A 26,068-nucleotide genomic window follows, 5' to 3' on the forward strand; every position below is an offset into this window, starting at 1 on the left:
ACATGTATTTTGGAGGAAAGAGGATGTTTTAACTCCTTTATACAATGCAGTATTTGTCTTACAACCCAGGGAAAAAAAATAAACACTGTAGCATACTCAAAACTCTTAATTCTCCATAGAAATGCATTTTTTCTACTGTTACTAATTAAAATTTGAAACCGCTAACCCTAACAGGTCGATTTTTGTATGTTTTAATTTTCCATTGCCTACTTTGAGAGAAGACAATGAGGAAAAGCAAGTTTTATTTTTGTTTTTGTAAATATCCTCTAAGAGGATCAAAAGCAAGCGGCCATTGCCATAGCTAGAAAGACAGCCTCGATGGTACAGAGACCTGTAGAGAAAAGTTCATCTCAGGTTTTGATCAGAAGTAGGGTGCTATTCTGAGAACAAACAACTGCAGAGACCAGGGCTAATGTGAACATACAGCCTTTTCATTTTAATTACTGTCTTTGCAGAGGCTTTGCATCGGTGGGGTGGTGGGTGGCTGCAAAAGCTTCCAAAGAAAAATTTCTTTTTAAAAAATAAAATGCCTCAAACAACTAGTAGTCATAAAACAGCATTTTACCCAGTAATTGCCATTCTAGATGCTTATCTTTTCTTTAGATTCTCTTAAGTGGAACAAGATCTTGTAAAGATACAAACATTTTCCTCCTCATTTTAGTGGCAAAGAATCTCTTTGTTAACACCAGGATCACTCTCTGATGTACCCTGCAGTGTCTGCTCCTTTTTTTTCCATTTTTTTTAAAAAGTGTTCTTAGATTCATGGAATTTTTTTCTGTCCAACCAGACGAGCTAGAAATCCCTCCACCGTGAACACAGTCTTACAGAAATTGTAACTGTTAACGACCCTCAGCCGGTGCAGAACTGAGGCACTCACTGAACTCGGGGAAGCTGTGCTGGTTTACACAAAACGAGAGGCTCAGCTGCAAGCGCATTTTGGGAAGGCCGGCTCTTCCACTTAGAAAGTTCACCTACTGACCATGATCGGAAGCTTCAAAACCTACAGCCTGTGGGCTGAAATTTATTAGGAACAGATGTGGCTAAGTGGCATACACAATTTACCTGTGCACCTAAATACAGTTATATATATTTATAAGCATAAATAAACCAGCTGGTATCCATTTCCTCGCTAAACAAAACACCTTTGGCCTTCTCGAATTCCAGACCTACATGCGCTACAACTACTTGGTTTTCATACCTGGTGGCCCTCAAGTCATGAAAACTTGGTATTGCACAAATTCTTGTTAATAATTTTTGCTCCTACAGGAAGACTCATGCTGCCAATTAGGTAGTGGTTGAAATCTAAAGGTCAAATCCCCTAATATTAAACAATCCAGCATTTGATAAACAACCCAGAGGACAGGTGAGAAGAATTGAATTTTGGAGGTAGGGCTATTGTCAGGTAAGCTCTTTACCCTTGCAGGTAAGTGCATCTTCCCAAATAATATTCCATGGACAGTAAGACATTTCCTTGGCAAGAAACTTGCATGAGTCTTCAGGCTGGGTTTGTGGGAAGGAAACACGTAGGCTTACACAAGCTATTTCAGTCCAGAAATTCCTTGTGGTTAGGTAATTATATATACACTAATAACTTCCCAATGACAGTGTCTGGATGCAGCCTGCGCATACACAAAACAAAGCAATTTAATATTGTTCAGGCACTGCAATGTTCTTAAGCAATGACTCACACTTCAATACAAGTTCTCATACTACAGAAAACTAAGAACTGATATTGGAAACTTGAAGTCCCAAAGTACTGCATTCAGGAACACCTGTAATCTCTACAGAGACAACAACCCGCTACATATTTTATAGTTACACCTTTGCAAATCACAGCTATGTATTCCTAGATGCCCATAGGATCTTGATAGGGACACTTGATATCGATTGCAAGATGATGACACCACGTGTTACTATACTGATCAAAATATATTGATGTATCTCAAAACACTGACCATATAAAAGCAAGGCAAAGTTAGATGAAATCCGATCATTAAAGAGTACGTGGTTTGGTTGTGGGTTTTGTTTTGCTTTTTTTTTAAGGACTGCCTTAAGCAAAACCTTCCCTGGTACATTTATCTTCTAATATCCACAAGTGACAATAATAATAATAATAATAATAATAATAATAATAGGCCAGTATTTGTATTTATTTTTCAGATGCCTTTTCAGAAAACAAGCAATAGAACTGCTTTTACCTTGCACTGTGGGTAAGAGTTACTTTGCTCAAACAAACTGAACTTCAGTAGCTGACAAAAAGTAATCAATAGTGTTTTAAGATTAATTTTGACTTTACAGACCATGTGGCAAATACAATTTCCCACTAATGCACTTCCATGGAAGTGCTGAAGTCCACGGCTCAAAACCAGGAACTTCAACAAGAGCAATGAGACTTTCTTTCTTTTCATGTATATAGAGAAGAAACAGAAAAAGAAGCAAATACAGTAGAAAGTCCTTTCATTTTTTTAGTCAAATAAGAGCCCTTTTCATAACTTGGGAGTCAGAAATGCATTTGTATAAGCCCACCAAATTCCAAAATGCCTTGGGAAACCTTGGGAACCAAGAAATTTTGGGAAAATCATGTTAAAGTCAGACATATCACCGAGAGCTGACACAACCAGAACATCCCCAAAGTTTTGCTTGGTACAGGCTTTTACTTGCATAAATGACTGCATGCAATCATTTCTTGTCCTTAACTAACTCGAGAAAATGTTAATGGCAGCTTAGCGTGCCAGTCACGCCACGGATCTTCATCTATCTCCTACAAAAAAACCCCTCTGCTGAGCCACTTAAACCGCTTTTCCCCTGCGCCGGCGTGGGTCCTTCCCAGGAGCTGCAGGCCCTCAGGATAAACCTGCTCCAGCCTGGGCTCTCCAGGGGCTGCAGGGGGATCTCAGCTCCAGCACCTGGAGCACCTCCTCCTCCTCCCAACAGGGGCCACCCCTGCAGACCCCCAGTGCCAACTCCTGGGCACCTGCACCCACTGCAGGGGAGCAGCTGAGACACCCTGCAGTTTCCTTCCGTCCTGCGTCCAGGGGCTCCCTTTGCACGGACACGCACCTCACAGAGCTGAACACATCTGCAGGCTTTGTTTATCCCCTCAAGCAGGTAGGGGGGAAAAAAAAAAATCTTCTCCTGCAACATTTCCCAACGGTATTGTCTACCTGATAATAATTTTTAGTTGTGCTTTTTATTTTTGGGGGTGGGGTCCTAAGCCTGAGAGGCTCATGGCTCAGAGGAGACAGCATTCATGAAGGAGCTTGGCACATTTTTGGAGACTAAGTTTCTTCAGAGAATGCAATGGCCAAAACATTTGAAAATTTATGTCAACTTTAGTGAGGGAATCCAACTGCAGAACAAGGGTAAAAAAATCCCCAAAATTAACATTTTCAAATTTGTCTTTCAAAGCAGTACTATGGTTACTTTATTTCTTATTTTATTTTAGAGGTTAAAGAACATTCCCAAGTAAACAAAAATTGCAAAATGTTTTGTTTTGCACAACTGTTTTTTAAGGCCTTTGTTTGGGGCAGGGGAAAATGACTTGAGGGATGATTATAAATCTTTTCTCGAAATTTCAAGGCCTTCTGCTGGACTGGACAAACTACACACACAGTCCTAACTCACAAAGCTGGTTTAGTAGCCTCATGCAACCCCAAATATTCTGCACGAGACAGACTATCGGTCTCCTTTTCCTCTTTCTATTTAAAAACAGGCTCAAAGCCTTCCCAGAAAGAGGGAGCTCAGCACGTAACAGAATCTCATAGGTCCCCCAGCACGCCACTACAAACCTGGCTCCCGGTCACCTTTGGTTACACAGCCCTTTGGGCGCCTGAATTAGCTGCATAACGAGCTGCTTCTAACAGTTTCATGCATGTGTTTCAGGCTTATTTTACAATACTCAGACAACCACACAGATAAAAATAGTAAAACTTCGAGAAAGACAAAGAGTATTGGCACTGCAATGCCTTTTCCAATGAAAAATATTCATGGCTGTATTAGAGCAATTGTCCCGCACCAATATGAACAGCATCATCTTGTTAGCTCCAGCATAATTCAGTTAAATAATTCTCCCAGATCATGAACATGTATATATTTACTTTTTTATAATCAAATACAATAATGACTTTTTTAATAATTTTCAGGCAAAGTAGTGAAAGAGATGAGGAACAAACATATGGGAAAAGTAACTTTTGACCTATGTTTTATCTCTAAAACCCAAAAGTGGATTCAGTATTAAAAATGAAAGCACTCTAAGTATATTGTGAAATATTTACAGCTGTTATTACTGCCTGATTTATGTGTTCCAGAGACCAGATTATTCAGACTGGTTTCAGAAGCAATATGTTAGTAAACAGGATTTTGTTTGGTAATTATATTAAACATGTCCATATAAGCTTGGAATTAATTACAAACAGTATTTTACTGTACTTTATAAAAGCACTAAGCAGCAAGAACTAATGATGGCAAAAAGGTCTTCTCTCATTTTCAGTAAAGCTTTCCATGTGAAAATCTGTCAACATGAAAAAGTTACTGCTTGTAATTAAAACCAGGCTTTAGTTCAGTAATATGTTTACATGTTATGTTCCAGAAGAGGAAAAAAAATGCAATTTAATTACTCTCCTTAAACCCTGTAGTTCGCAAAAACGCGATCTGCTCTAGGCACGCTACTGATGTCAAATCCTTCAGCTTGGGAAGACAAAAGATTAACGTTCAGCCTCATGACACGTTCGAGAGTTTTGCACTACTAACACAGTTTGTTTAGAGTTTAAGTGAGCCCTCCAGATGTGTTCGCAGGATTTTTGCAGTGGGTATGTCTACCCACATCAGGCATTTAAGCTCTACTCCTGTCAGTACTTGTACAAGGTTTCACTAATGGACAGATAATAGCAAAGAGGAGGTGGAGGAGGTTACAGTAATACTTCACCGTACTTGGGAGCATGTCAGTAAGCGACTAATTACCGCTCTGTTTCCAGCTCTCACATTAACTTACTAAGCAACCCTTCACCTATTTCCACAATGACTTTATAGCACAAGATCTATTTTCAAAGCAGACTTCAAAGTGACTTTTCAGAATTAGACCAGTTGCCAAACTGGGCGCTGAACCATGCTTCAGCCGGTCCCAAGACCACAGTACTAGGACCTCAGTCTGCTGGTTGCTTTTGAAAATGAATAACAAGTTCATTGCCTGTCACTCCTCTCTTTACCAAGCATGCACCATTTTTTCACTGTACTTCTCCGCTCTCTTTTTGATATACTGAGATGGGTAGATGCTATTTGCTGCACCAACGGTTAGCTAGAATTTAAGGCCATAGGCATACAAACACTATCTTGACAAGTTTAAATGTTTTCACACTGCTGTAATGAGACATATTTCCTAAATAGCCAGCAAACAACCTTTTTTTTTCCCATGGTAACCCAGAGCTCCACATGACAAAGCATCTTACTGACTTCAATAGAAACTTTTCTTGAACAAGGTCATTATGTATTTAATGATAAAGAACCAAGCAGGTAAGCAGCTCTGTGGTTATCCCGTGTTACAGAAGCCTGTACGCTAGATTTGCTAATCTAGCTTTAATTCAGAAACCCAACACTCTCTGCTTTTCTTGTAACCGTTTTCGTTTCTTGTTAATGCAACCATATAGTAACTTCAGTTTAATTACAATTCTCCCTACTTTAATGTGAACTCTTCATCTTACTACTATCAGATGACATTTGCTTTCCTTAATGTACATAGTTTTAGAAAAATTACAGAAGTGCTATTGCTGCATTACATGAAAAATTCCAATGTACATTTAGCTGACATAGCATCAGCTGCTGTTTAAACTGGGCTTAGCTAATGGACTTTTAATGTCAGTGGGGTTATGTGCAGTTACTGGCTATTAGCAGGAATGGGCCCTTTCTATAAAAATCACTTTTCCTCAAGTGTGTTGTTTGAACATTCCTTCCTCTGATTTAGTGACTGTCACCAAATACAAAACAAATGCAAGGACGCTGGAATCTACTGTTATCTTTAAAACCAACTTAACCTCAGCCCGGCCTCCACGAGCGAAATATGTGTTCTACGTTGGTACTAGTGGATATAAAACTTTTAAAGACAAAAGACCGAATTTTCCTTGTCTTGCTCTGATGAGTAAATCCCAAGCAATCCAGTGAAACTAATTGGACAGAAAGCAAAATTTGATCGAAGTACTGCCATCAATTGATTTCCCTAAGAGAAAGGACCTTTGCAATGAAACCAAGTACTCATAAAATAAGCTCATTGGTAAAACGACGCAGATGAATAGTCCATGCAATATCACTTTGTCATTTTAATTCTATTCTCTTTGCAAATGTTTCTTATAGATGCATATTTAAGACTTTCCTCTTGAGACTACAAAATGATAGAAACGTTTACAAAGCAAGTAAGTAAATTAGGACTTTTTTTTAAAAAGATTTGGAAGGTTTTATCTAATAGCTATGTTTACTACACAGAATTAATATATAACATTTAGCAAAAAAAAAAAAAAAAAATCCATGCCGAAATAGTGCAGGATAAGTAAAGGACAAAAGCTAGCAAGAGCTGAACAATTTTGCCTTTTCCAGTGCTCGTGAAAGGCACATGCCACTTCTCATTCTACTGCCTAAACCAGGATAAATGCTTTTGTTACCAGCTACCATGTTGCATTTCTAACTCAAGCCTCCAAAGCCCATGCTTTTAGTAGTAGAGGTCTTTAGTTAAAAAACGACTGATTGCTGAGGCAGAAAATTGCCACACATTTGTATGTAATGTAATAGATATTTATGTGGATATCTGCCTGCAGTTGGTGACATTTGGCTGTCAGTGTTCTTATATGAAATCACGTGGCAAAACCCAAGAGAAAAAACATCTACCGGAAGAATCTTGCCAACATGTTTTCAAGTGAAGCACTGTGCTAATCTCTCTACAGCAAAGAGCCACATAGCTACACATAAGGGAAATGGAAAGCCAGAAAATTATTCAAATTATTGAGCTTAAAAAAATAACACAGAAAAAACTTGCCAGCAAGAACGGTGAGATCAAGTTCCATCCATCCTAGAGTCTTGCTCTATTGTGTCGACATATTTTTAACACAGAACCAGATCAGCTTCTGACGTGTGCTGGCTTTGAAATTAATGGAGCTGTATTTGTTGGTGGTCATAACCTGGCCTTGTATAGTGTAAGTCTATCCTTGGTATAAGCACTAGGGATTTAAAAAAAAACAAAAGGAAACCGATAGTAAACTGACACGTCCCAGTACTGAACTTTCTAGCTACAAACTTTCTAGTTACTCAGGAACTAAAAAATGAGGAGCTTCCTATTTGCTACAGCACAGCTATTTTACATGAGGAAGAGAAGGAAAACCAGCACTCGCATTCTTGCCAGCAGAGATCCGCTGTGTAAGAAGATCGCTGCATTTTATTTGAGCAAGAAACCGAAAACGTTACCCTCACCTTCAGAAACTGGCGAGGAAGCAAAAAGGAAGTCCCTAAAGCTATGTTTGCAACCTCTGCATGAAAGGAATTTGTAATGGGGATGATGACTTGCCAAAAACTAGTGCAGCTTTGGGGCCAAAAAGCTTACAGCAAGGAATACTAGTAGTTCATGAGCCAATTCAGCGAGATTTTCAGTGAACAACACTGGTACAAGGGCACATTCACCACCATTTAATTACAGCCCCATCCTTTAACTGGACAGATTTCTAGTTTCCATAATCAACTCTGATTTTCAGATCTGAAGTGACTGAGTTTGACGGGGAATCTTCATTTCCTCCTAGTTGAAAGCACCACTGAGTTTTGTCCTAATCCTAAAATACAGACTTGTGCAGCAAAGGTTTCTCTATAGTCTTATGTGACTGCAGGCAACCCGAAATTTCAGTCTGGACACCTCACCGTCACCCCGTTAGTCCCAGCTATTCATCACTAGTCACAGCCGCTCATCTTTAGTATGTGTGGAGCTGCAGAGTAACCAGGCGGACACGTGAAGTTGTTGATGTTGTAGGGAAAGGTGAGAGGAATACATCTGTGCTAACTCTGTGAGCAACTGAAAACTAGGAGATATATTAATGAAAGGGAAAATTAATTCAGAGTAAGGCAGTGTGCATGTCTGTACTCTGAATTACTACCGGTAATTACCTGCGGTGCAGTCAGTGTAGGTAAATCCAATGCACACGAGAACAGAATTAGTCTTGCTTGCTATTCTGTCCCACTTCTTATTCCTCGATTTCGGTATGGCTGAACTGCAATTAACCTCATTCAGTGAGATGATATTATTATTTTTGCTCACTATGTAAACTTTGCAGTATAAACACGTATGTTGGGACTGGATAAGACAAGCAATGTATTTAAATAATAAATAAATACACCATATCGTAAGAGTGCAGCAATTCATGTTCCAGACATTATTTTAGCAAATTTATGGGTGGAAGATAGCTCTCCAAGAAGCTTTGAATTACTAATAATCCTGTGGTGATCGTGTTTCACTGCCTGACATGAAACGCACTAAATTCAAGCAAAGAAATGCCTGGGGACAACTATCAGTTCAAACAAGTTTCCGAAACCGCTGTGATAGAGTCAACCTCTTTTGACAGATCATTCAAGGCTTACTTGCCCGTTTCCTTGTATCTAGCTGATGAAATCCAAGATTTCTCAAACAATTGCATCCAGCAGTCAGGGGACCAAGAAAAACGCAAGCTTTCCTTTTTCTCAAAAGATACACCATTAATCCACAGAGCTTAACATTTTAACCTCTCACTCAATATGAGACTAAGAAATAAAGCTACTTTACTTCTTCAAAATAACTAAAAAAGGATTGGCAGGAGCTACCTAACAAGAAAATACTCAGCTGTTGCCAGGACAGTAAAACCTGTCTGAGCTCCTTAGCATTATTGTTGATAACGTTACCTCAACAAGAGGAAAAAAGGTACCGATTTAATTGCCTAGGCAACCTCATAGGTTTTATGACTTGTAAGGCAACAGGGTCCTTTGGAGCATAAGTGGCTCATTCAGATGAATGAAGTACAGTTGAATAAAGTAGTCTTGAATTGCAGATTAAACCCAAATGAAACAAAACAACCCAAGGCAGTGATCCTTATTCCATTTACAACAGTGCTGCAGTCATCCACTGGATCCACTCTTGCTCCCTCCAAATTCGAGATAACGCTGTGGATTCAATGGACAATGCAAATCCTACCAAACCGCCTGCCACCGTAAAGTCAGAGCTTCCAGGAAGCATCCCTATTTCTGAGCAATAGCATACGGGTTTTCCCTTCGTCTTTTATACATTTTTCTAGATACCAGCAGATATAAAGAAACCATTAATGAGATCCAACAAATTCGACATTGGGAAAGCACCCAAGAGGCTTCAACATAGCATTCCCTCCGTAGCATCCATCTTTGGGATTGTCAGACAAGAAGGAGGATGGATGGACTGGAGCACCAAATACAGTCTTGCGCATTCGGAAGCCTTGTGTTCACATTTCGGCTTCCTTACACATTTGCTCTTCACCCTTAGGCAATTCCCCTTGTATCTCTCCAGCAAATAGAGATAAATATAGCTGTCCTCCCAATCCAGCAAGATGGATTAAAGATTAAACAGCTAATGCAACGTGACAAATGAGAACCTCCCATTGTCTCTAGCAATGCAAACATGTAGCAAAGCTATCCTTAAGACACAACTGCACGTGTCCCCCATGGGAGGTATCACCAGCTGAGACAAGCATGCACAGCTTCTTGGCTGCCTCTTCCTGTGCCACCTGCATAGGACTCAATGAAGGAAAGTGGGAATTTGGGGAGGCGCTGATGCACTGCAGCATCACAAACTGACATACGGGATGTCCCTGCCTTGACGGGATTATTGCACAGCCATACAAGCTAGAGCAGCACTGCTTGTATTTGCAGAATAGCAAAGGTACACGCCTAAATCCGGCATTGCCTGCACTGCTCTGGCAGCATTAACGGCATATCTGGCAACACTGAGAGAATCTGGGTCTTTATCTCAATCTGCATCACAGTAAAATCAGTACGATAAAAAAAAAAAAAAAAAAAAGAGTGTGAGACCTAGAAATTGTTGTAAATATATGCCTTAAGCAGTGCTGAACCAGGACTGTAAGTCAAGTTTAACAATGAGGTTTTTCACCAGGCTGGTTGAACTACTTGGAAAAATATAAGTGGAAATGAAAACTGTTATTGTCGGAAGACTTTACAGCTTTTAGCTTCTTCATTTTCACTGAAAACCTAACATTTTCAGAGAGTGTAAGTAGAAAGAGTTTGGCCAGTGAGGTAAATATTTGAAGCTTTATTGACCTTTTCACTAAAATAACTTAATCCTTTCTGGTTTTTATTAAGGTTTCTTGGTTTTTTCTAACCTCCCCCCAGCAATAAACAAAAAGGACTTTTTTTTTTTCCCCAAAAAAATTTTCCATGTTGATACAAAGGACATTTTTAAGTGAAACTATTTTTGCATAAAGCTTTTCTTCCCCAAGCCAAACTTTTGGAGAATAATGTGCCAGGCTATAAAGGGACTCCCTAAAACCCACCATTTGATGAATTAGGAGGAAATCCCATGTTTCCTGCTTAACGTACGTGTGATTTGGGATGGAGTTATAAAAGCAAACAGGAAGCTGTTCTAATGATGGCTACCTAGGGGGAAAGCTGTATACGAGCATCTCTGAGGTTACTGAAAGCTGGGAAACCTGTGGCAGCTCTTGCCTGCTGCTCTGACTCCCTGCGCCTTACTTGTGCGTGTTGTTTGTACGAGCAGAGCCAGCCTTGAGGAAAGCGACTGGAACACAACTACAGTTTGGGGCTTCCTTTTACCTTCTCCGGCTAGCATGTATGCCCACGGCTTATGGTCAGTTTTATGCCACATCCTTACCTGAGAAAGACAAATCTAAATACAAAAACCCCAACCGATGCTCTGCAAAATGTTTAAGCAGACCTATCACAAAAACAATGACAATCCTCTCCCCATCACACTGCTGAGTTTGGGGTCGGAGTATCTGCAGATAATCCCATTGAATTAAACACAGGGAAACAAAGTATGTGCAAAATTAAGGATAATTTTGTTGTTCCTATTTGTTCGGCATAAGCTTCTTTATAACCATTTCCCTTTTAGCATAATTTCAAATGCTTGCTTACAAATGATGCAAATTAAGTCTTTCTTTGGATACAGTTTGCCTCCCAGAAGACTTAATACCATTTCCTTCAGATCGCCTCTTGGATAATGTTATGATGGAAGGCTCCAGGGGCGCCTGCTCCCGAGACTGGACTCTACTGAGCACATGCAATAAATCACTTAAAACACCACCATCCCTTCAGCCCTTGGAAGCAGTTAGCACTGAACTGTGCCTCTGCACAACATTATTCTGCCACTGTGTTGACGGAGGTTGTAGCCAACTGGAAAACCGCTGCTCGTCTCTTACTCCTTGCTTTTAATCCTTGACTTACGCTTTAAAAGCTTGCACTGTTTTATACCTCCAAGTCAAACGTGAAAGCAAAGATGGCTAATGAAAATGACAGGCAATGTAATTACTGCTTTATTGGCACCGATGCCAAGATTGCTGCCTGCTAAACTTGAATACCTCCACTGGGTGGCTAACAAGATGTGCACTTCACAAACCAGCACAACCCTCTCCCCACTCGAAAGGGAGAAAAGAAGGAATGGGGAAGGGAATGCCATTTTTTCCTATAGTGAGATATAGATAGTTATGTGAAACATATTGCATAGGCAGAGCACCCACAATTAAATTAATGTTTATTTCAAAGATAGCCTCCAGTGACGTGTTTTCAACAACAAACCAGTGATCTGAACATTTGAGACTAACACTGAGTCAAATCCTCTTTGACTGCATCACAACAAACTGTTCACTACTTTAAGCAATGCAAATTTACCTAGGAATTCCCCTTTGCAACAGCAATTAAGCCGTATTTTTCTGATAAGCTGCAAAAGCAACTTTTGTGCCTTTTTCCAGAAAAAGTAACCAGAACTGATTCCTCAAAAGTCCAATGATTTACAATCCATAAAGACACAAACATAGCCATACACTATAAAACAGGTCGCTCCAAACAAGATTACTTAGCTGGTAGCACGAAAAAATGTTGCTTCACTTTTCAAAGTACAGCTCTCCTTAGTATTTTACATATACATGAAACTCTGGTCGAACACTGTAAGGAAATACTCAGTTGTTGTCCTAGTCAGCCTGGGCTCCTCTCACCTTCCATGGTAACTGATGTTGCTTTGCATCCTATTCAACTGAACTGGACAGAGTGCACCTCAAAACACCACTCTTCAACTCACACAAAAATCAAGATATTTACTTGAAAATGTCTAATAAATATAATCCACATTTTCTCCTCTCTTGCTGCGCAGACCAGCTATGGAACTGACTTGCCTGGCCTTGGCACAGAGTTGTATTCCTGTTTTCAGATGTACTGTATTTGGAAAATTAAATTAGGAAAATCTTTTTAATATGGTTAATGCTGTTTCCTGTTTCTGACTTTGGATGTCACACACAAAGCTAGTCCCAAAATATAGTGAATAATTAGGGTTTGAGACCATTACCAAAGAAAAAAAAAAGTTGTGTGATAAATGATCCAGGTAAAATGAGTAAGTGTGAATATGCACAATAACTACTGTGGAAATATTTAGATACACTCAGGCATTCTTACTGTACAGAAGAAATAAATGACACTGACAGTAATGCTGAAAAGCCATCAGAAGGGGGCTGTATTTGATGTATATACTTTTCTTCGTAACTGTTGCAACGAGCTGATAGAGACTGGAGCCGGAGGAAGAGAAGCCCAGATGCTGGCTCCCGTGTTCCCAGTGAGGAATCCCTCCTCCCCAGACAGATCTGTCCACTTCATTCTAATCCTGCTTAAATTGCACCTCAGTCAGCAAAGGAAAGCTGGTGGCTGCTTTGCTTTCAGCAAAGCCTACTGCAGTACTAAAATGCTACTCAGGGCCAGTATGGGCTACCACATCCAGCCCAAACTCATCAACATCATTGAAATCTGCCAGAGCACATTGCTTTAAAACAAATTAATGTGCCAAAGGGGCTTACCCATTCACAACGAAATACTACTTGGCCCTCGCTTTACTAATACAAATACTATTATACCCACATGATCAAATACAAGCGGTCCACTGATGCATCAAGATAATTAAGTCCTTTTCCCCCTTTTTTTCAACAAGATGTGTTTAGGTATTTAATTAGTAAGTGCATCCCCAAAAGGTTAGTACATTCCCATGTTGTATTTCACTTTTTCCGCACCAAGCATTTTCAAACTGCTGCTGTTGCTAATACAGACTATGCTGGGCCAAGACAAATATCTGCACATATGGCTCTTTTACAGTTTTCTTTTTAAATTATCACTTTGATTTAATTAGGTTTGAGGGGTTAAGCATAAAAAAAGTGTACTCTTTTGTCATAAAGGAACAATTGAAACAGAAACTCATTAATATGTAGTCCCTTCAGCTTTTCTATCCATCTCTTATGCCATCATTATTAGCCCATAAAGCTGTCTGAACCATGCTTGTCACTATAGATAGATAGCCTGACCCCCCCTTTCATCCCACCTACACTCCAAAAAGGTGGGGGCCACAGGATAAATTCTTCAAACACTTTTAATGCCCAAAGACGGGGCGGGGGGCAGGGTGTGGAGGGAGGGGAGGGAGTAGGGAAGCTCAAGGGCTGAAACCCAGTCTCTGCTGATTGAAGAGCCGAAGGAAAAGTTGCTGTTACGGGAGATGGCACTGAAATGCCAGGCAGGGGTAGGTGCTTAGGTCGAGAGGTGGTTGCTCTTCCTTTTAAAGTTTGGGACATTTGGATTCTCATTCTGATGTAGCTTATCATAGAGGTATAAATGAATGCAGCAAATGCCAGATCAGAGTTGATTCTGGCTTGATAATCACCCTGGCCCCATTCACTCCACTTCGAGAATAAAGGGCTGTCTCTATCATTGTGGCCATTTCCTGTTCTCTCCTGATAACAGCAGGAAAATACTTAGCTTCAGATAAGAAGATAAGAAATGCTTATAAAACAAAACGTGTATTTAGCTCTGCTGAGAAGCTCACAGGAGGATGCTGAGATGCAGCGATATGAATCTCTCTGCCAGGGAGTGTCGGGTTTGGTCCACCAACTACTCAGTTAATAAATTTATTTTCTACGAGGCAATGGAAAAGGAAGGCATGAAAGCAGAAACCCCAGCAATGCCCACGGCCTCCTTAGCCTGCTTCAAAAGATAAAGATAGTTGGGGAATGGAGAAGAAAGGCAAAACAAGAAATAGTACTAGCAGCAAGTACTGGAAAAAAATGTACACACCCTCTCTCCCTTCCCCTCCTCCCCTTTCTAAGTCGTAACTATGCGTTTGCTGTATGAAGACGCCACTTTGAAGTTTTTTCTCCTTTTCAAGGTATCACAAAGGAAGATTGAATTTTTTTGCACAGTTAAAACCAAGTCAGCTGGCTCCAGACCCACTGAAAATCAGAAGCCCAAGACCAGTTTGGAGTGTAACTTCCACGTGCCCTATTTCTATTGCTCTCAAAGGAATGCAACCAAAAAGACTAGAGGGGTATTTCCATTTCAAAGGAGGCAGACTGAATGGAGGATGACTTTGGAAAAAGAGGTTGGGTAAGAATCATTTCAATGTTCACACATTTTTGGAAACGTATAAATAAAACAGAGGGAAAACTTTGCCTGGTGCTATATGATGAGAAAACTTCCTGAAGAGGGCATAGTTAAACTGTTGATTCATTGCCTCACTGAAGCACCACATACACATAGAGCAAACACCAATCAGAAAATCCCTCAGCTCTGGGAAAGATGCCAAAACCAGGTCTGCGCCCAGATTCTGCGCCTGGCCCTAACAAACAGGAAATAAAAATAAAAGCATACATGAAAAAATAAGTCCAAGACGAATGACTATATCCCAACCACATCCCCTGGATTGTCGAAAGTTTATCACACACCGCACAACGGGAAGCATTGCTGAAGAGCTCTCCGTCTCTTTCTGGGTAGGTGAGCACACCTGTGTCCGTGACAGGTCCCACACACGTGCCGCCCTTTGCAGCATAGGCGCAGGGGACCCGGCTCCTCTCCCCTCCTGGCATTTCTCTCCCACAGCCTTGTGTTATGGAGGGTATGAGTGGAAAGGAGAAACCGTCTGAAAGCGTGGGGTATGCCCTGTGGCACTGAGATGCTCTCAAACAGCAGAACGCAGGGGGTCCTCTCTTCCCCGCTCAGGCCATCTGTCATGCGATTTACCCGTGTCCTGCCAGCAGAGCGGGCAGGCTTCTTTCTGCTCCAGGTCCAACTGTCTGAGAGGATCTTTCCTCTTCAACACCTCCCCATCTACACAGACTGATACATACCCGCTGACAGCTAGGTCTACGTGCACATGGTACTATTAAAACCTTTAAATACGTGACATCAAACCTGTCCTATCTCGAACATGAAACTGACCAGTGAAAGGAAACGACGACGGTACGTGAGATACAGAAGAAATGTGACACGATGCATAAGGGATTTTTGTACTCTCATTCTTTGCTACCCCCTTTTCACTGCCAGGTTTCTGATCTTCCTGCGAGATAAACGCCTGGTATGGGCGAGGGAACGTGACTCTGAGGATGGAGTTAGTATCAGCGGGAAATGGATTAGCACCATTACACGTACAGACATGATGTACAGTGCATCCAGCCCACCGGCAGCAAGCCTACGGCTCCCAAAAGCCTGCCAGGGGTACCGGGAGTCAGAGCAACCAGCACCGCTCTCCTGCCAGAAACGCTATAGAGGAAGGCACTTTGAAAAAGCTGGGTGAGAGCACGGGGTCAGATCTGTGCAGTTGTCTCAAGTGCCTCTCCGCAGAGATGATGGGGGGAAAAGCAGGCATTCTTCCACTTGCATTATGCTAACAACTCTAAATCAAAGCTTCGGTGCCTATTATTACTTCTTGGTGGCATATATGGAAAAAGCACCCAAACAAAACAGCTTCTAAAATTCCTTTTCTCTTGCTAACCATATAACCAGGATTTCCAAGTGCTTTAATGAAGCCACGCATCCATGCTATGCGCAGCTCTGCCCACATGCAGCAGCAACCTCTTTCTCTCCAGCGCTGAGGAGGTTGTAGAAAAGTATTTCCCAGCAAAAGCCACCCATTTCCACTTTAGGTCTAACTCCCGGGAAGAGAGGAGAAAAGCATGGAGAAAGTTTATGCGGCATCAGCTCGCAGGAGAAAAAGCCTCCTGCTGTGGCTGTCTCCCGGGTGGGTGACACACGGAGCCAGGGCTCTTTGTGATGCTCTCAAGACATCTCTAAACACTCACTGAGAAGCAAGACAGTTTCACTTGGAACGGGGAATTTATACATGGGCTACAGGGAAAACAGATCTAGGCGTACTCCAGAACCCCCGACAAGGGAGGGAAAAAAGAAAAAAACTAAGCATAAACACAGAAACACGGTAACTCCCTTCGGGTATATCGTGTTTTAGGCACGAAGCAGGAGGGTGTGGGGGGGAGATGAGGGGCTCACGAATGACCATGGCTTGCAGAGCCCCGGGGCACGGCTGTGCAGCTGCAGAGGGACACCCGCCTCGCACCTGCCTTTCCCACGCACCTTGCCAGCCCTCCGGGGCGCACCGGCGCCGCTCCCCCGCCCCGGCGAGCTGCCGGCGGGGCTCCTTCAGCCCAAAGCCCCCCGCTCCGGCCTCGGTACCCCGCTTGAGGACGGAGTGCAGGGAAACGCCTGTCCCGGCCAGGCTCAGCAACGACAGACCCGAGCCGGCGGCGGCGGCGACCGGAGCCCCCCCAGACCTCGGCGGGGGCCGTGCCTGCGGGGGAATACGCTGCTTGCACATCTACACACAGAAAAAAATACCCCGGCATAAATTCGCATTTTCAGCCCGCACCCGGAGGACGCCCCGGCCCCTCTCCATCCATCCCCCGCCTTACCTTGCGCCGCGGAGCCGGGGCGGCTGGCCCCCAGGACGGCCAGGGCGGGGAGCACCACGGTCTGCAGCAGGTATCCCAGTCCCAGCCCGCAGCGGGCCGCCGTCCCCTCCAGCCCCTTCCCCATGGCCGGGGCAGAGGGGGAGTCGCGCAGAGCCGCGGAGCTTTTCTGTGCCGCCTCTGCCTCCGCCGGCCCCGTCCCACCACCGGGCGCGGAGGGGCGCGGAGCGGCGCGGAGCCCCCGCGAGGCGCTCAGGCTGCGCGGGGGGCGGCGGGGCGAGGGGCACCGCTCGTAGCGGGGGGACAGGGGCGCTGCATGGCCGCGCGGAGCGGCGCGGAGCCCGGCGGAGCACTGCCTTCTTCCCGCGGGCGGCTCGGCGCGGCTGCCTCCACCCCGGGGGTGGGCGGGGGCCGGGGCCGGGGCCGGGGCCGGGGCTGGGGAGAGGGGGCTGCGCCGGCCGCCTGCGATAAAATGCGAGCCAGAGCGAGAAGCAGACCCAGAGGGAAGGGGGCGGGGGAGGCTGGAGCCACCCGCTGCAGAACCGGCCCCCTTTCGCCTCCCCCGCCCGCGCCCCCTGCGCGCACGCCCGCGGGCACACTCGCACGCAGATGCTAGTGCACACACGCACAAACACACGCTCGCACCCCCCTCCCCAGCCCACCCGGGCAGTGCGGCCGGAGAAGCTCCGGGAGCCGGGGCTGCGCTGGCCGGACCCCCCTGCACCCGTCCCCACACCGTCCCTGTGGGCCTGACAGCCCCACGCACCTGGGGGGCTCTGGGGGGCCAGGGCCGTCCTTGGGGAGCCACAAAATGCAGGGTGGAGGAGCCCCATGCTGGCCGGGGGGCGCCCGTCGGCTCCCACTTGCAGCAGGGTGGGGGGCTAGGGGAGAGGAGGCACCAGGAGGGATATCGGCGAACCCCCCATCCCTGGGGAACATCTCCCCATTTGCCCCCCAGGGTCTCTCTTTTAAGGCTGGGGTCGCTCCCTGCCAGACCTTACCCTCCTTACACCCCCAAAAAGCTCTCCCTTGGCCTCTGCCTTCACTGTGTACCCACCGAATCTCACCCAGTGGGATAGCAGTGCCCACATCTCTGGTTCGCCACTCAAGCAGGGCTCGCTTGGGGTTTACTGGTGCTTTCTGGGGCTTGTTGTGTTTTTTTAAGTTGCCTTTCCCTTTGCAGAGCCCAGGCAGGCTGTCCCCGGCGGTGACCAGGCAGACCCAGCTACTCACGCACCGGGCTTTGCCAGTGCCAGGGGGCTGTGGTCCCACAGTCCTCCCTGCGCCATGATACTCCAGGGCGCATCGCCTTCTCCAGCCCAGGAGCTCCCCCAAGCACGGCTGCATGCGAGGCAAGGAGCGCTATTTTCCTCCAAGGTAGGGCTGGGATCTTCCCAGACACACACTGGCTTTGCCTTCCACCGCAGCAGCAAAACAGTAGCAGCGTTGCTGATGCTGCAGGAGGGTTTCCCAGGGGTCCCGGGAGCTGCCTGCCCCCAGGGAAACTCCCTCCCACCTGCCCCCTGACTTTAATGCCCTTCCCGGGGAACTACCCAGATTGTTCCCACCTCTGGGTTTGGGCGGGCAGGGGGTTTTTTCTCCTCCACAGCAGCTGACACAAAGCTGCGGTGCGACAGGAAAGCAACGTTTCATTTTTTGTACAGGCACAGAGCAAGAAAAAGGGGCAGATTTTGTCCTGGGCAGCACACCTGGGTGCACCTGGAAGGTGCCCCGGGAAGGGTGCATTTCAAGCCCAACAGGCTGATTTACCCAGTAACTCTAAGCAGTCCTCTCCAACTAGAGCACCCCAGCTCTCCATCTCCTGGCTGTACTGCATCTTTTAACCAGGCGAGTCCCGTCCACTTCAAACACTACGGCATAGTTCAGAAAACATTAAGGCTTCACCATAACCCACGAGTTAAGTCCTGAGGCTGTATAAGCAGTGGAAAGGAAACTCTCAACTTGTAACCATGTTCAAAGGAGAATGTGGTTCCCGAACAAGAGCTTTTTTGATTGCATGTGCTTCTCACATCGATCCCTGACCTCATGCTCCCTAGCCTTATGTCTCAGGTTGGAAGTCAACAGGGCAGTTCCCCACGTATGATGTTTGTTTGCCAGTTTTGCCGTAACTCTGTAAGTTGGGAGCATCTCTCATTTGTTGGGTATTTACTGTTTCCCCTGTGATAGGGGAAACTTTGCAGAGGCAAAAGAGACCCCTGAAAGATGTCACACATGGAAGATGTATTCATTGCAGCATCAGCTGATGGGCACATCTACTGCCACAAGGGATGGGGGAGGGAGGGCTTCCTTCTCCATTAAATGGAGTTAATTTATTTCTGATGTTTTGGGGCTTCCCAGGAGTAATAACTATAGTTCCAGGCTTAGTTTCTAGTTAGTAGCTCAGTGACCTCATTAAATAGGTCCATCCCAATTTCAAGATGATGTCCCTGCAGCTCTGCCCAGGGATTCCTGGTGGCTGCTGACCCATCAGCCTCTCTGCCCCAGGGTATTGCTGCTTCACAGCTGTGAGAGAAGTGATGGTATAGGGACCGCAAGCTCTTGGCTTCGGGAGAAAGCAAGTCTTTTCCCAATACTCAAGGTGTGGCCGACAACAGAGGAACAAGGGTACAGCAACCTGAGGTGTTCAGTAATCACTTTTCTACTGGAAGTAGATATACCTCGACCTGGAGAAGATGGTTCAAGCAACAGCAGCAAATAGCTGAATAGGGGTCTTCTCTGGAAAACGTGCTTTCAAATCCTTCTATGCTCCATTATGTGTGACAGAGGGCATCCAAGGATGCTCCATGTGCCTACATCACGGAGCTTCCTCAGAGGTCTGTCACGCACTGACAAACGACACTTGTGCCTGCGCCACCCCTAATGCCACTGTGCTGGATTTTGCCCATTCAGGAGCCAGTCTGTCCCAAAGGCTCTTTACCTTTCTCCCTGTGAGATAAGCAGAATTATTAGCCCAGCTTAATAAATTTCAGATTTGACACAGGAGTTAAAGGACTGAGATAATTCAGGGATTTGGGATTAGAAAGTGCAAATTGCCTGGGTTTATTCCAAAAGTGGTTTTTTTTCCCTGATAGAACCTGGCTGGGGAGGTGTTTTCCTGGCTGTTTGAAAAGTTAGTGACTAAAAGTACATGTAATGTAAGTTTTTCTTTTTGTCACCTTTTATGTCCTTTAAAATCACTGCATACCCTTCATAAACTCATCTGAAGCAAATATTAATCTCCAATTTTCATGCTTAGACAAAAATATCAAGTGTCAAACAGTTTGCATTGGGAAGTGGATTTAGCAGCCTCGCAGGTGTTGCTTTAGCTAGTTTTTCAGGTAAGTTCAAGAAATTGCAACTCCAAATTAGATACCCACAGTAAGTGACTATAAAATCTAGGGTAACATTTAAAATGTTTCTATGTAACTTGTGTACTGAAGGGTTGGTTTGTTTGTTTGTTTTTCCAAAAGAGCTTTTTAAATGAGTTAGGTTCTAAATCAATACTTGGAAGTTTTTCACTCCTGCTGTCAGCTCAGGAATTTCAAGCTCTTGACAAGCAGTTTTTGAAAACACAGAGCTGGTGAATTTAACTTCAGTGTATTTTTTGCCTAAGCGTCTGGAGTTGCAAAAAAATCGATTAGAAGGCATACTGGATTTGAAAAGTCCTATCAGCTTTCATAATTAATATTGGGAATGGTAGTATAGGTATCAGGCTTTGCTCTACATGTTTCCTTAAGATCCTCTACATTTATAACTATTTATACAAACCTTAATCTAATTACAGAACTCAAGGGAAATTCTCATTTTCTTTTGTTACAGTGGCACAGCTCAGAACCACATTGCAGCAGGCACTGTACGAAAACAAAGAGCCCCGCTCCCCATTGCAGAGAGTTGCAAAATTTGATTAATGACTTTGGAGCAGAGGTACTAAGGTCCCCTGTGTTACATGGGACTTGAGCAATGCTGGTTTGAACAAGGAGAGGAATCTCTTCTGTGCATTGCTAATTACGAGTGAGATTTGGTAACCCATCCTCGCACTGAGCGTTGCATTCCTGGGTGGATACTGTCACCTCTGGGCAACTGGCCTGAGGACTCGTTTGCTACACAAACATTAATAAGGGATACAGATTCAGGCTCCACATCAGGTGGTTACGTTTGACAGTCAAGATGCTCTCAGCTCCTGAGATACACTAAAGCAGCATGGAGTATTTGAGCAAGGGAGTATTTTGCAAGCTTCTCTGCTAGCTGTTTGCAATGCTGGGTAGCATGTGGCATGTATGCCATAAAAGGTATATCACACACCTGCTTTTGGCTGTGCCATTCCCCCAGGCTCTGCCATGCTGCTCATTTTTTATCGCCGAGCCCAGCACAACACAATCCAAAACGCAGGTGTGTGACAAGCCTCTCACTTCACTGACATACATACCACAAGCTATCAAGTACTGAAGTTTTCTCTCGCAGTTTAGATAGGCAATTACTTCCTCTGTGGTTGCCTTGTGTGATACTGTGGATCAGCAAATGAAACTACCCTTCCGATACCTTACATTTCAAGAGCAACACAACCTCATTCCCAGTAAAAACTTCAGAGCATTTTTTTCACGCTGGGAATGACTGTTTGTGGTGGAATCGTGGTCCAAGGAAAATCTCTTTCATAGCTAGTGAAATCTAATAAAACAACTGATTGTGTTTCAGCTTCCAAAATCACTACTTTGTTTGCTTATTTATGGAACCACATCTTCCAAAGTTCATCGATACTCATGTGCTATACTAGTGTGCTAAATTTTCAGTCTCGACATTATATTAGCAAGACCATGGGTCAACATATATGTTACTACCCGCAGAAACAGTTTAAACAGTGTTTCACCTCATAACAACCATCACTCTGGAGCTGTGCTGAATCACCTGGGAGCCTGATGCCATTTCAGGTGCCCACGCTCCTGTTTGTTTAATAAATTTATGGCAATTAACCACTTTGTTGTCCTCACCGTTCTTTCAAACAGTGTGGTTCTTCATAATATCTGAAGAGGACGTTCTTGAACTAAAGGATCATTTCAAGTGATTATAATAAAGGTAGGGCCAAATTCTGCCCCTGAATTCATGCTGGATACTGCGCATAACATCCTGTTGTAACTTGTGCAAGAGGATGCTGCTGGAGCTGGGGACTCACAGGGAATAAAAGCAAAAAATTCAAAGGTGTTTGTTTCACTTTCAATACTCAGGGGCAACACACTCTTGAATGGCAATGGGACAGGCTCCTTGCACATTTCTGAAATCTGTGTCCTCCAGCTACAGCCAAATAATGCATCCAAAGAGCTTTTTCTTTCGTGTGAATTATCTGTAAACAGATCACAGATTTCTTATTTATTTATTCTCTCTTAACATTTGTTTGGTGAATATTTTCTCTGAACAGTTGCCGAGCTGTAGCTCATTCATGCACAATTCATCACGAGCATTTGAAGTTCAGTATTCAAACTATTTTCCTTCTTCCTGTTGCATGATACGGTATCAAAACATTTCCCATCTACAAATATTCGGTAACACTTTAAAAAAGAAGAAAAAGAAAAAGCTTGATTATTTTAGTCTCTGTATTCATTTGCCTGAAAATTCACGGCAAAAATACAAAAGGGGAGACCTGCTGCCGATTTGTATTTGGTAGGAACCGAGGCGAGCGTTGCCCTCGCTGTTTCCGCGGGCGCGCCGGTCGCGCCGGGCGGCGGAGCGATGGCGATGCCTCCCGGCAGAGGGAGGCACGGTACACCGCCCGCGGCCCCGCTCCCCAGCGCCGCCTCTCCGACAGACGGGCCGCGAGTGGTTTAGGAACACGTCGGAGTCCCTCGGCTTCTCATTATCCAGGCATTTGATCCGGGAACAAACCTCTCTTAGGTCCGGCCCTCTTAACTACATCATGCTACACCAGGTTTCCTAGGGCTCCGGCTTGAGCTGTGCTAGAGGACGTGAGTAACGTGAAAAGCATCTATCTCAGTCTGTTGCACAACACAGTTATATGCCTCTCTCGCTCTCACTCACTTTTTATTTTTGTAGCAACGTAACTACAGAATTATCCTTGAGTTGAATATTAATGTGACTGAGGGATGTCAGTCTCCACCCCAGGGATTATCCCCATCAGTTTCCACTGAACTGGTTTTTTGTTTTATTTACCAAGTACTAATTTCAGATCGTCCAGTTCACGGTGGGCTTCCTCCAGATTTCTTTACTGGTGCCACAAGAATCCTTTCTCCGATGTCTCAACATTACCACACTGCCCACCTCCACCTTCGTGTTTTCTCCCTGCCTTATGCACTGGGCAATAAAGGCATAATTGCATTTGGGATCTTTCTTTCAAATTCTCCCTGTAGGTGTATATGCTGGGTTGCTCTTACTCCATTTGTTATTTATGGATTCTCTTTCCTGATACACTTTGCATAAAGTGACATTAGAAAGAAATATAATTACAGTATTTATTAAACCACTTCTTAAGGGAAGAAACTGATAGCACACAGAAAGAAATATAAAGGTAGAATAAGGAAACTTTCTGGCCAAAGATGTTTGAGAAGATGCAGGTTCTATGAAGAAACACGTTTTCTGAGAAACTGGTTAACGTGGTATTTTGGTGCTCTGCAATAAGATCAAACTTACACACAGACCTGTGTAACATTCATTTGTCGTCTTCTAGATCGAAAATGGTATATTTTTGTTACGGATTTTCTTTATAGTTCAATATATTTGCAGTTTTGTGCATGAGGTATTTTGTGAAAACAGATCACAAGAAGCACACTGTGGGAGTTTGAGTGTATGGCAATGGCCCCAGCCTTCCCATTTATATCTACTTTGTGAGAAAGAACAGCTATGACAAGAACAAACAGCCTCACTTGGGTTGTTTGGGCTGGTTTTTTTTTTTTCTTTTTCATTTTGAAACTTGATAAAAATACTTTGTTGTATGGTGGGTTCAAAATACACCTTCCTAGAATGCATTTACTCCCACCAGCATATAGCCGGATTATTTTTTTTACCCAACAGAAAGAAGCTTTCATGCAACAAACCCCCCAAATTCCTGAGCAGTGTGCGACAGTAGAAGGAAATCTGTTGTAGGTGCCTGTAACGGGAAGCCTGGCTGTGTGTTTTCAGTCTTTTTTCTCCTGGCCTCTTGGTGGCAGGGTAATTAGAGCTCAAATGTACAGGGAAAAGATATCCCAGTACAGTAATCAAAGCGAACATTATATAGATTTTGATTGCTCCAACAAGAATGAAGTCTTTGTTAACTGAAGTAGCTTTATTGATTGGAATGAGGAGATGTATTTATTCTGTTTTGTGAAGTGCTCCAAGCTGTGCGTGTATTTAATGCTTAGGAATTCAGAGATGAAGGAGTAGAAAGTTCTATGTAAAACCATAGAAGAGAAACTGTATCATTTCCAGAACATTTATTCTAACATTCTTTTCATAAAGGCAGTTATAATACTCATACTTATCATTATCATCTTATAATAGACCTTAATGTTTCACAAACGGCATGATTTAAGTCAAAGAATTAACAACATTCTTGACTGTTTAGCAATAATTAGTTTGTTTTCACAGAAATACTCGGTTTCATCTATTTGTACAGAGGCTGAAAAATGATGGAATAACAAAAATGTTCAGCCCCACAGCTGAAGATGAAAAGTTTATGAAAATAAAAATCGCCCATAACGACAACACGTGATCCTCTTTTAAGTATGACCTTTAGCTCCTTCAAGTGTATGTTATTCAGTGCTAGAAAGTAACTTAGGTAGTTTGTGTTACTACAGTAATTTGACAGCCTTAAGATTTCTTTGTCTGAAGATGTTATTAGGAATTCAGCTGTGCATCTCCTCATGTGCAACATAGATAATATCAAGCAAAACTTGAAAAATTAAAAGAAGATTCCCCTTACTTCTGAAGTCTAACCATGACCACATGCGTTTCTCCTAACACACTGAAAAAAAAAAACCCGTTTAAGTTTTGTCCCAAGTAGATGTAATTATTCTGTGTCTGCTCTTATTTCAGATGAAGTTCCACAGAGATTTACAGAAAACAGCTCAGACCCTTTGGGAGTAAGTCCTCTATGTGAAAAACTTTGTGCCCTTTCACCTCTAGGACTCTACTGTAAAGGTAATAGCGAGAGCCTTATTTTGACCAGGGAGCATTGCAAGTTATCTGCAGCTATCTAGTTTATTAGCACTTTAATTCAAGACCTACATTTTTATTCATTGTTTCTCTTTTGAGTAACGTTTTGAAAGGTAATATCAAATAAATGGACCCTTGGCTGTGGCCCCACACAACGCTTTCTCTTATTAGATGTCTCAGTTAATCAGTGTTTGAGGATGATTAAAGTATCTTGCACTGAGTTTCTTAGTTCATTTCATTCCATGTGCATTCATAAATTAGTTGATGGTAATCTATTAATAAAAACTTAATATTCTACATTATTCTCTATAAAATGTAGCAGGTTTGTTTTTTTTTTTTTCTGAACTGGAACTATTCACAGACTCTTCAAGAATCCAAGACACAGATTACAATACTGGTTTGATAATGGCCAAACCTTTTGCTTCCTCTCTGAGTAACATGAACTCTAAGATGAGAAGGGATACTTTACCTTCATAACTAAAATATCATTCATTATTTAGTCTCTAGGTTATTAAAAACAGTTCTGAAATGTGGAACAAGAACTCACCACTGAAAAAGTGGATACAGTAATGTCCAGTTTCCTGGACCCAACAAAGCAGTACCAGTGACCATGTTACCAGTAAAAAAAAGAGCAATTGCTTACATCCTTAAAAGCTCCTCCTCTCCAGGCCACAGAGGGTGAAAAAGGGCAGAACACTATTTTGACAACAAGGTTAGACCATAACAGACCTGCCTGGGGACTCATCGATTTCTCTGGAATTAAATTGCTCCACATAGCAACAATGCCCACTTGCTTAATGATCCCTTTGAAAAGCAGGTTTTAATGATCAAGTGACCAAGACAGAAGGCACAGAATGGAAGAGAGTAGATGTGGGAGAGGGACAAGACAGCACATTACCAGACAGTCTCAAAATTCACAGGCAATGGTGGTAAGTTCGTTAACAATTGGAGACCTCTGATGCTTTCTGCCTGCTCTACATGCTCTCAAA

At 43.4% G+C, this 26,068-nt stretch overlaps 1 protein-coding gene across 1 annotated transcript in view; it reads right to left on the bottom strand.

Moving 5' to 3' along the window:
- Window positions 1–17,067, bottom strand: part of UNC5C (unc-5 netrin receptor C) — a 258,259-nt gene extending 241,192 nt beyond the window's left edge. The window contains exon 1 of the mRNA XM_059817715.1: window positions 16,944–17,067. Coding sequence (XP_059673698.1) covers window positions 16,944–17,067 — 124 coding nt within the window. The remainder of the gene's footprint in view (window positions 1–16,943) is intronic.
- Window positions 17,068–26,068: the final 9,001 nt, after the last annotated feature.

Source organism: Gavia stellata, chromosome 5 (assembly GCF_030936135.1).
Source record: "Gavia stellata isolate bGavSte3 chromosome 5, bGavSte3.hap2, whole genome shotgun sequence".
In the NCBI taxonomy this organism is placed as follows: domain Eukaryota; kingdom Metazoa; phylum Chordata; class Aves; order Gaviiformes; family Gaviidae; genus Gavia; species Gavia stellata.